The sequence below is a fragment of the Fusarium musae genome, chromosome 11 (genome assembly GCF_019915245.1).
Source record: "Fusarium musae strain F31 chromosome 11, whole genome shotgun sequence".
Taxonomy (NCBI): domain Eukaryota; kingdom Fungi; phylum Ascomycota; class Sordariomycetes; order Hypocreales; family Nectriaceae; genus Fusarium; species Fusarium musae.
The window spans coordinates 758602-769648 of record NC_058397.1 but is presented as its reverse complement, the minus strand read 5'-3'; the positions used below and the strand labels follow the sequence as shown (position 1 = coordinate 769648).

At 48.9% G+C, this 11047-nt stretch overlaps 5 protein-coding genes across 5 annotated transcripts; 1 reads left to right on the top strand and 4 right to left on the bottom strand.

Moving 5' to 3' along the window:
• Positions 1-212: 212 nt before the first annotated feature.
• J7337_013329 (uncharacterized protein) lies at positions 213-1564 on the bottom strand (the record flags this gene model as incomplete). The annotated part of the gene is made up of 4 exons (XM_044830820.1): positions 213-895; positions 943-1214; positions 1262-1456; positions 1503-1564. The coding sequence occupies 4 exons, from the start codon at positions 1562-1564 to the stop codon at positions 213-215; spliced, it is 1212 nt and encodes a 403-aa protein (XP_044674095.1).
• A 1733-nt stretch (positions 1565-3297) lies between these two features.
• J7337_013328 (uncharacterized protein) lies at positions 3298-6315 on the top strand (the record flags this gene model as incomplete). The annotated part of the gene is made up of 2 exons (XM_044830819.1): positions 3298-3379; positions 3590-6315. 2 exons carry the CDS (start codon positions 3298-3300, stop codon positions 6313-6315), a joined length of 2808 nt encoding a protein of 935 aa, XP_044674094.1.
• Positions 6316-6395: 80 nt separating this feature from the next.
• Positions 6396-7135, bottom strand: J7337_013327 (uncharacterized protein; the record flags this gene model as incomplete). The annotated part of the gene is made up of 2 exons (XM_044830818.1): positions 6396-6728; positions 6794-7135. The coding sequence occupies 2 exons, from the start codon at positions 7133-7135 to the stop codon at positions 6396-6398; spliced, it is 675 nt and encodes a 224-aa protein (XP_044674093.1).
• Positions 7136-7554: 419 nt separating this feature from the next.
• On the bottom strand, positions 7555-8049 carry J7337_013326 (uncharacterized protein; the record flags this gene model as incomplete). Its single annotated transcript, XM_044830817.1, has 2 exons — positions 7555-7628; positions 7683-8049. The coding sequence occupies 2 exons, from the start codon at positions 8047-8049 to the stop codon at positions 7555-7557; spliced, it is 441 nt and encodes a 146-aa protein (XP_044674092.1).
• A 557-nt stretch (positions 8050-8606) lies between these two features.
• On the bottom strand, positions 8607-9801 carry J7337_013325 (uncharacterized protein; the record flags this gene model as incomplete). Its single annotated transcript, XM_044830816.1, has 2 exons — positions 8607-9231; positions 9281-9801. 2 exons carry the CDS (start codon positions 9799-9801, stop codon positions 8607-8609), a joined length of 1146 nt encoding a protein of 381 aa, XP_044674091.1.
• Positions 9802-11047: the final 1246 nt, after the last annotated feature.

Here is an 11047-nt window from a genome sequence, read left to right as displayed (position 1 = left end):
ATAGTTTTCTGTCTCAATTCACTTGTCTTGTGGTGTTTAGCTGGGGATGTACACCTCCAGAGGCTCCACTCAGCCCCTTAGTCCGACTTACTCCGTATGCCGCGAGCTTACTACAACCGTTAGTCCGTATCTCACTCCGTACGGCACATTGATGATCAGAACCCAGCACCAAAAAACGCGTAATCAAAGTATGTCTATTAAAAAGGAAATATCTAAGTACCATAGCCTAAGTTGATGGGAAACTCAACAGGATCTGCAAAAAGGAAAGTGCCGATGTCGAGGTCAGGGTTTTGATACCAGTCCGAGCTCATTGGCCATGGCCCGGCTATGAACGGCATTGATGCACCAACTGATATGCCACTGGCATCAGTACCGACGCTCAATAACGGTTGATCGTTGACAGATGGACTTATGGAAACTGATGAATCCGGCGTTTGATGCTCCGCCTGTGACAGATACCAATTCTCAAGCCGACGTATGCGCTTCGCAAGACCATAAAACGGATGGTCTGCTGGTGCATTCTGACCTGGCGTCGCCTCGAACCGCAAGACCAGTTGACGAAGTGTATGTCGCATATCCAAGAACCGACGAAGATGTTGCATGGATCCAGATATACTTCCTCTCGCAGCAACAAGATCAAGCCGAACAGCAAGGTTTAGACCGCAGTTCATCATAATCCAGCCCATGTTTGACATGTACATCTCTTCGCCTTGCGGCATGACAAGAATTACGCTGATCAGAGAGCGAGCGGCCGACATACTTGCTGAGAGCCAGTCTATAAGTGAGCTTTCATGTTCAAACTGGTTGTTGAACTTGTCGAGGCCAAATGACGTCCCTCTTGGCGATGATTGACTTAGAAGAAGTTCCAGGATATGGATCTGAAGAAGCAAGGGTGCTATAGTACTGTCAGAAACTTATCTATTAGTATTACAAGTGACTTACGGCTTTCACTCAGCGGAAAGGGAAGTGTTTCCTTGATCTCAGTGCACTTTTGCGAAATCTCTTGACATCCAGAAAAGAAATGCAGACCATTGTTAGTAGACACAGTGTTATTGACGAGATCTTCAACTCCTTCTATGAGCGTCTGCACTGTAATCATGTATGGAAGATATTTATCCGTTGGGTACTCGTTCCAAGACGCGAGGTGCTCACAGCAAGCAGTGATGTATGGCGTATAGAAGAATTGGCGTGTTTTCTGAAGAATAATAGACGAGCTTTATTTCTTCAGCATCAGGTACAGTGAGTTCGCTAAATGACTCACCTTGAAGATAGGTAATACGTCCCTGCGAGGGCTCTCATCTCCTCAGGCCCCCAGTCTGGCTTGTTCTTATCTTTACCGCCCTCGGCACTCCATAGCTTCGGCCTACGAGGTTTGTCGAGGCGCAGGTCGCTTATGATACTTGTAGCGAGATGTAGATGCTGTATGTATCTCTTTGGTTTAGCTTGATAGTGTGCCCTGTTATCGTTAGTTAATACATTCATAGCATAGTGTCGAGCCATACCATGCGAGATTGATGAGGAGTCCCTGTAGCAGATCAAGTTGACAGAAATCGCCTTCTATCATTTTTGCAGCTACTATTTGCTTGAATAGATATCCAAGCGCTTTTTGAGTGGGCACATCAGTATGTGAAGCTGCTGCTAGTGCAGCTAGACAAGCGAGGGGGCGCTCTGAGTTCAACTGCTCAACCGATACGTCATTTCGAAAGAGTACAAACGGAAAGTATGGGATCATTCGAGTCTTGTAGCAATCGAGGAAGTCTCTAGCAGCTTCAAAGGTTATGAGTCCTCGTTCAAAGGGGTCAAATGATGCACTCTGGTTGAAGATGTCCTGCACTTTGCTGCTTGAGGATGCCTTTTCATAAGGACTTGTCGGTGATTTGGATGATTGCTCAGATTTGGATCTGATATCTATCCTGTCTCTATAGACACCAGTCATGAGTTGTTCTCTTCTAAATATGAAGTTGAAGTTCTTACCTTTGGCGATTTACATTTTGACGGCGCCTAGCTTGGTTGAAGATGCACGTCTTGCCAAGCCTCAAGCATCGATCGCAAGAGTCAGAGTCCTGGGTTTTGGAACATCGAATCTTTAGTGAAAAACATGTCTGACACGTCTTCAATAACGGAAGCGGCGAGTCTCGGTTGTTTGATGAACTCATTATCGTTTCACGTTGCTTTTGCGAAAATGATCGTAGCATTCTCCATCAAAGATCGAGGATGAAGAATGGGGGGTCACGTGAGACACGGAACTCCGTACGTGCAGGATGAGGCTGTGTATTAGCCGCGTAATCTGCGCAGCGAGACATTGTCATGGAAGATGATAACGGCACGATTATACTGATATTTTATGTGGTATCACTGTCTCTGTTTGGAGTGATTAGGAAACTTGTGTTGTAGCGATTGATAAATTGGGAAGCCGCGAGACTTTTTGGTGGCGAAGGTGCAGCGTAAGTCTTTGCCTTGCCTCATAGTGACAACGCGTCGAGGACTAACCTCGGATAGATCCGGTTTCATGGGTTAGATCATTGAAGTTTCTATGTACAGTATTGATGGTTTAGCTACCTGAAAATTCTTGAAGTCTGATGCTAATGGAATCGAGGGAGTAAAGTATCGATTTGTGACTGGTGATGGATGGTACGGGGTTGATCACACAGATTTAGGCTCCAAGTTTACGCTTATCGATAACCGATCTCATGGACATGACGTGACATGACTTATCTCCGAAAACCTAACTGACAGCAATGGAGCAAACTCACGTGCTATCGCGTTGAATGCGATTACGGGCTGACACCAAGCTCTGGTCCCGCGTTGGATGCTCCGCGTGAATTGCCCCGTGATTCGGCGTTGGTGGCTGATCCCCCAATTCAGGACCCCCAAACACTGCAAAGAACCAGCGAACACCTCTAACCTCTACAAGGGATGGCAGAAAAACAAGGACCTTGAGTCCCAGTTGACAAAAATGCTTGAATGCGTTTAGACTGAACTGCGCAGCCTCCTTACTGGATTTTTTCCATCACCTACTGCAAGCCTCACAAGCTTTCTGGCATCTAAAGGCCCATCTAACCATATTCTCATTATAGGTTACATCACGCAACACACAAACTCGCTTGACAGTCATTATTCCGCCTCTCAACACCGTATGTCAAGCCCGTCAACGCGGGGAACCTGGTCTCACAGACCGTTAGGAAATTACAGGACTCGCTAAACCTCATTTCGGCTACGATCTGCCACTCTAACCTACCGTTCGCGCAATACCCAGCAATGTTCAGGTCATTCGCGTATTCGCGATCATCCGAAGTCATGAGCCCTTTCGGGAGTATCTCCACCGAACCCCGAGGTGCAGCGGAGCAAAGTCGTGATATGGCTGCTGCACCTGAACAGGGTATATCTCCCGAAATTACATGCATATTCTCATTGTGGTTCTCTATGGCGTCAAGACAGAAGGACATTGTACATAAGAACAGATGCGATTTCTGTCTGAATCACGCAACTTTCTCAAAAGTAATTACTTCTTTTTTATAATTGTTATTTGGTAGTCGTATCATCATGTTGCGACAAGCCGTCCACTCATTTCTACTTGCTGCTTTTGCAGGTCAAGCCATGACTGCTCCTAGCAACTCTTCTTCGTCTGCCAAAGTCCACTGGCTAGGTGAAAAGCCTGGCTTTACTTCGGGAACTACTTTTGGTCTCCCCTGGCCTCAATCGAAATATTTCCCCAAGGACACCAAATTCACTGCTTCTGGTGCTTCTGGTCAGGATGTTGACCTCCAATCGTGGGTCACTGGATACTGGGCCGATGGCTCAGTAAAGTGGACCGGTCACGCGATTGGAGCTTCGGAGGAAGTTCTTGACGAATATGTCGTCAAAGCTGTTCCTTCATCAGAGGGCATCAACTCCACAACTTCTGCTGGTATCACCGTTACCAAAAGCTCCAGCAAGATCAAGGTCGATACTGGCAAAGTCACAGCTGTCTTCCCCAAGACGGGCTCTGTGATCGTCAAGGAGATTGAGACCAACGGCAAGCGCATCGCTCAGAACGGAAGACTCGTGCTTCAGTCGCAGAACGATGTCTCTCACCCAGGCGAGGACAAGATCAAGTCTTTCAAGACACTGCGCTTCCAGAGCAGCATTGACAATGTCACTATCAGCGACCAGAACTCTGCACGAACTTTAGTCACTGTTCGAGGAAAGCATTCGGCAAGCGACAAGTCTGGCCATAAGTCTTGGTTGCCCTTTGTTCTCCGCTTTTACTTCTACTCTGGCTCTGAGTCGATCAAGATCATCCACAGCCTAGTCTTTGACGGAGATGCAGACAAAGACTTCATCTCTGCTGTTGGTATCCGCTTTGACGTTCCCTTGGAAGGCGAGGAACTGTACAACCGTCACATCCGCATTGCCGGTGTTGAGGGCGGCCTGCTCAGTGAAGCTGTTCAGGGTATTACTGGTCTTCGCAGAGACCCTGGTGCCAATGTTCGGGCTGATCAGTTTGAGGGCAAGGAGCTACCCGATATCTCGACCTGGGATGTTCGCGTCTCCAGCCGCCTTCACTGGATTCCTCCCTGGAACGACTACAGTTTGAGCCAGCTCTCAGCCGACGGCTTCACCCTCAAGAAGCGAACCAAGGCTGGTCAAAGCTGGGTCTCCATCCCTGGAGGTACTCGCGCCGAAGGTCTTGCATACCTTGGTGGTGCTACTGTTGGAGGTCTCGCCGTTGGTCTTCGTGACTTCTGGAAGCGGTTCCCGACTGGCTTTGACATCTCTTCCGCCGCCTCGGACACTGGAAGCATTACCATCTGGCTGTACAGTCCATCTGCTGAACCTCTCGACCTCCGTCCTTACCATGATGGCCTCGGTCAGAAGAACTACACCGATCAACTCGACGCTCTTGAAATCACCTACGAGGATTGGGAGCCTGGTTTCGATACACCCTACGGTATCGCCCGGACTAGCGAGCTGTACCTGGTTGCCTTTGACAAGACTCCTTCGCAGGAGACACTGGCGAAGCACGTCACGCAGATCAACAACCCTCCTGTCCTCGTCCCGGAAAGCGAGTACATCCAGAAGACCAAAGCTATCGGCACATATTGGGCTCCCGCCGACACTTCAACCGCTGCCTCCAAGAAGCTCGAGGACAACATCAACTTCCTCGCCAAGTTCTATCAGTCTGAGGTTGAGCATCGTCGTTGGTACGGTTTCCTTGACTATGGCGACTTCATGCACACTTATGATCCCGACCGTCACGAGTGGCGATATGACATTGGCGGTTACGCATGGGATAACTCCGAGCTGTCTCCCGATCTGTTCTTCTGGCAGTACTTCCTGCGCACAGGCCGCGAAGATATTTACCGCTTTGCCGAAGCTCTCACGCGTCACACTGGTGAAGTCGACGTTTACCATCTCGGTAACTGGAAGGGTCTTGGAACGCGACACGGTGTACAACACTTCAGCGATAGCGCAAAGCAAGCCCGTATCTCACAGCCCCAGTACAGAAAGTACTTCTATTACCTTTCCGGCGGTGACGAGCGCATTGGTGAGCTATTCGAGGAGCTTCTTGACACTGACAAGACGTACGGTGTTCTTGATCCCCAGCGAAAGGTCCGCAAGGACGGCTGGGTTCCTACGCCAAATGCGACTGTTGCTTTCAGCTTGGGCACAGATTGGGGTGCGCTTGCTGGCGGATGGCTCATTGATTGGGAGCGCCGTGGTCCTCGATGGGAAGAGTCCAAGGCGAAGCTTACCAGCACAGTCAAGAGCATCGCAAAGCTCAAGAACGGTTTCGTCACTGGCAATGGTCTCTACAACCTTCAGAACTGGACCCTTGGCCCACCTCCCTCCGATCCCGATAACAAGGGCCACGTCGAAGTCTCGCACCTGAACGCCGTCTTTGGTCTCCCCGAAGTTGTGTCTGAGCTGATTCTGTACTTCGGCGATGATCTACCTGAGGGCTTTAAGCAAGCTTGGCTGGATTACTGTTACTACTTTGAGGCCACAGCTGCTGAGCAGAAGGCTCGTTATGGTGTTGACTTTGGAAAGCTGAACTTGTACCAGGGCCACTCGCGTCTCACGGCATATGCTGCGAACCAAGAGCGCAATACGACCAAGGCTAATCTTGCTTGGATAAAGTTCTTTGAGAGTGATGGATTCAAGGCACCCACCGCCACTTTCACTACAACTGAAATTCCGGAGCACGAGGGACTAATTCCAGGAGAGGAAGCACCTTGGATTTCCACGAATGATGTTGCTCAATACGGATTGGCGGTGATTCAGAACCTTGCTCTTGCTAGGGATGCTCTGGAGGACTATAAGCCAAAGGCCTAAGGGCTTGCACTTTCACGATTGTGATTTTCTGTACATAATCTCTTCTCAGCTCGCATCCCGGATTCCCTCTTCTTTCCTGTTTAGTCCGCAGCTTTCTTGATCAGCCGAAATGTCAAACCAGGAACCTCTTCTCCATAGTCCATACGCATAACGTAAATAGGACATCGCACGACTTCATAGGCATCCCCTTGATACGCTCGTAGCATATCCTCCTGTTCTTGTGTTTCAGCCTGTAATGCTATGGAAGTCGAGGATATAAGATCTTCAACATTGTTGGCCGGACTGAAGTTTCCTATATAACTGCCTCCGATAATCACAGCCGTATAGAATCGAAGATTGTCACCTAGTAGCTCGGCCAATACACTGTGATCAACTAGGCCTCCGTAAATGAAGTACCAAACAGGGTACTCATTCTGCGCGGGGCGTGGCTCAACATGCATGTACTCTAGTCGGTGATGAGGTAGCGTTGATTGGATACCCAATGTCGGATGCAGTGAGGGAGGTGAAAAGCTCTTTCTTGCTGGGTTCCATGGGAGAAGGTTGGAGAAAAGCCAGTAAGGCTCGGATTTGTCTTGAGGTATGCTTCGATGGTGGCCTTATTGATAGCGTTGATCTCGAGAAAATAGCAGGGGCCAGAAATAGCACCCTCATCAGGTGATGGGATACCGGCTGCCTGTGCAACAGCCTCAATGGAGTCCAAGGGCCATTCAAGCTTGATCAAGAACTTTTCAGCTTCAAGTTTACGCCTGTGCCTCTCTTGAGCTTCTTGTCTTCCCTTCGCCTCAAGCTCTTGTTCCGAGACTGCCTTCGACATAGCCATGTTTAAGAGTATTGAAGTGAGTCGCGATTATCTTCCGATTCCAATAGATCTTTGAAAATGCTCAAATGATCGGGTCCTGCCGATGGTGAGTTGACTCTCAGAATTGTGTTTTGACAAACCTTATTTATTTAACTACGCAGGTGATTGCTACTTGTAAGATTAAACTCTAGGCTGTTAGCACATTTGAAGAGGACGTGATATCTTATTGGCCACGGTATAAGCTTCGCTGTATAAAATTGAACTCTATGACAGCCCTCGCCACTGAGATCACCGCGACACGTTAAAGTTAACTACCCCCCAACATGATGCGTCGCAGCAAGAAAAGAAAAAGTCAATATTCACAGAGCTAGCCCCCTCTCCAAATATATGAAAACGCACACTGACGTGCCTGGACTTCTGAAGAGGGATGACCAGGCACGTTAGGTTGTATAGTCTGAGACCGTCCGTCTTTTGTCCCATACCTTATAGTAACGGAGCTCCTGCTCCAGATCTTCTGTAAGTAATGTCAGCACCTCTGAATATACTTTAATCACACAGGAAAACATACCCGCTTTCTTGCGTTCCCTCTCCTCGTGGAGCTTGTTCTTGAGAGCCCAGCGCGACTCTCTTGAGGCCTCATACATGGCCTCCAACTGGTCCAGGACCTTGCTGTCCCGGTAGCCGAAGCCCTTTTGCCTCCTCTTGGTGACAAGGAGATCTCCCTCCAAGTCCAAGTCCCTGGCCTCTCTGTCTATGTGTAGACCGTCTTGCTCCTTGCGGCGTCGTGGGTCGCCGCGGTAGTGCCTCTCTACCACTGGGACGTGGCGAAAGGGCCGTGCGGTGTGGACCGGTATGTGGCCCGATGGCACACCAGTTCCGTGGGGCTGGGGGCCCTTGGTAGTAAGGGCGCGTCGCAGTGCTTGAAAGATACTCATCGTGAAGTAGATAGTGGAGGTTGTGGGTGGAGTGATGAGTCGGTGAGACTTATTGAGGGAGCAGATATGACAAATCGGTGATATTTATAGTCGAAAAACCGCATTACCTTATCCTACGAATCTGAAGGCTAAACGAAAGTTTGGTAAGGTAGGGTGGGACTCTGAAGTTGGTGTGAGAGCGGACAATTAGTAGGTGAAGATAAATGTACTCAAATGGGGCTTGAGTTAGTTTAGGTATTGTAAAGTTCAAAGGCACGAACAGCAAATAAGGCGCCTGATGTAAGCATTAGCCTGTCAGGTCTATCAACTCAAAGTAATTGTCACATAAACCCAGTTCAGGTAGAGCATCAAATGTTAAAGCTTGCATGGTCAGACTTTATGCACCTAACCTCACTGACGAATGAGGAGCCAACATGGCGAGTACCTTACAATAAGCGCAAAGCGAATCTGTTGTAATCCAGAAACGTTCTTTCCAAGTCTAACAGGAAACTGAATTATAAGCCTTAGATGTTTCTTATAGCCTTGTGAATTTTGTGCTAAAGTATGTACATCTATGTCTAAGCCTTCATGATCTCAGAAAGTCTAACAACACTAGCGCTAACGGTGTTGTTTCCACCAGCAGGGGGGAGGATACCCGCACCCATGATCATCAGCAGATCGGGATCCTTCTTAAAAGTCATGAGAGCACGAGTGTACGCTGTAGGCTGAGGAACGCTCCACTTCTTCCAAGCAGACGCATCACCAAGAGCCTGGTTGGTGAAGATCTCAGACATGGTGCCGCAGCTAACAACAATGGTACCATTCTTTCCACCATAAGGAGTCCACACAACGTAAGGAGAACCAGCGGGTCGAGCACCGTCGGTAGAAATGATCTGCTGGCCGGGCTTGTTGAGGAACTTCTGGGGGTCCTTGGAGAGGCGGTAGAAGACGGGGAACCAGTAGGTGCTGCCGGCAGGAGGGTTGGGACCACCACCGTACTCGTAGGTGTAGATGTACTCGTTGTTGGGCAGCTTGGCGACGGTGGGCATACCAGGGCGAGCGTAGTAGTCATCGTACTTGGTGTCCTCAACAACCTTGCTCCACTTCTTGAGATCAGTGGTGGTCTGGTGAACAAGCTTCTGGGAGTGAGTGGCGTTGTCACGCTGATCAGAATAGTACAGGATGAGCTTCTCCTTGTATGTCCTGAAAGATATTAGTAAAAGATTAATCGCATTATCGGAGCTTCACTTACATCAGGAAAGGTTCCCAAACTGGGGTAAGCCCATGCTCGGGTTTGGCCTCGCCACCAAGAGCAACATGGCTGACGAACTCCCAAGTTTCACCCTTATCAAGACTAGCATAAACCTCGATAAGAGTCTCACTCAAATCAGTGGGGATACTGCTGCCCGAGATCAGGACAGTGCCCTTGGGATACTTTCCAAATCGACGGGGTAGCTCATAGAGCTGAGGCTGATATCGCAGACCCCAGTTGTTCTGAGTATCCTGTACTTTGGAGAAAGGCTTCCAAGTCTTTCCACCATCCTTGCTCCTCACAATGGGGAACCAAACATGAGGAGGCTCGGGAGAGTAGTTCTCCCAAGTTGCCAAAAGGGTGCCGTCAGAGAGCTCAAGAGGCCGAGCATAGAGGACCTGAGGGTCGTTGTAGTTGGAGGGAGGATCAAAGATCTCAACGTTGCTAAAGGTCTTGCTCTTCTGAGCCGGCTTTGCCGCTACGAGGGGCAGCAAGAACGAAACAATGGCGGCGAAACGCATTTTGAGACCGTTTCTGTTGTCGATGGCAGGTTGCTGAGCTCCAAAACATGCGGTCAAGATTGGACTCTTATATAGCCATCTCGCGCTTGAACCGTCGCATAACGATGACATCTCCGCCGAGGTAGTGTCATTTTACGTAGCGTCATTGTCTCTATTCCGCTGCGGAGACATTGGGCCCCATCGTCCGGGGATGTTAGTAGAAAATCTGGGGAATATGGGGAAATGATTGGCGCGCAAAGTGAGGAATCCATGCTTATATTGATGCGCGCCAATCGGCAACGCGCTACGATTCGGCAGTCCAGCAAGGGTGAGGAATTTGGCTCGTGAATGATTGCGGGGGCATTCGTTTGATAGGAGCGATAAATTCTATAATTCGGTAAGTCAGCCACCGAGATCAGCAGATTGATTGACGCTGTGGGCTAATGCATTTGCTTGTTTTGGGTATTCGTCGGCGAACGATGGGGGTTGTACCCTGGTCAAGCTTTGGTAGCCTCGGATTAACGAAGCGAATGGAGGTTAGGCAATGAGGCTCAGGACAACACGAGACTTGAATCCAGGGACAAGGGTGACATGCAACAGTGTAGTATTATTCTAAAGCTTAACCATACAATCGGGTGTTCGAGATCGGCAGGCCGGACAAAGGGCAGTTTGAAGAAAAGTCGAACACATACCAGGTATCAGTACTTGCTCGACTTCCGAGAGCCCTTCTTGATAATGCGTTAGACTATGTTCTCTGGAAAGAAAGATCCAGAAAATGCATCTGAGGGATCACTGGCGAAAGAAGTGTCGTTACATGCCCAGTTGAGATCCGTCTGCTAGTTAGTATCTCTATCTGCACAACGGAATTCTTAGGTACTACGATGAGAGCGAAGCAGAACTCCACTTGGCAGCAGTAGTGACAGCAGTGCCGTTCATTTCAAAGTTGCCTACTAGCCAAGAGAGAAGAGCTACAGGACTGACCTGCCCTAATACTATAAAGACTGCTCAACACAATGCAAGATTTTGGAGTGGTTGCTGACGACAATTAGACTTTGCCAATGTTGAAACTACTTCATCGTTATATCCATTTGCAGCTACTGTGGCCTCTAGTAGTATGAAGCACCTACATCTCATAAAATGCATACTCAAAGACGTTTCTAAGTTGATCCTAAACGTTCCCGGTTGTGGGTGTATTCTATGACGACTTCTAAGTCTTCTTACGACCTCTCCGGATGGTATAATAGATATGGGAATCTATGCGACCAGT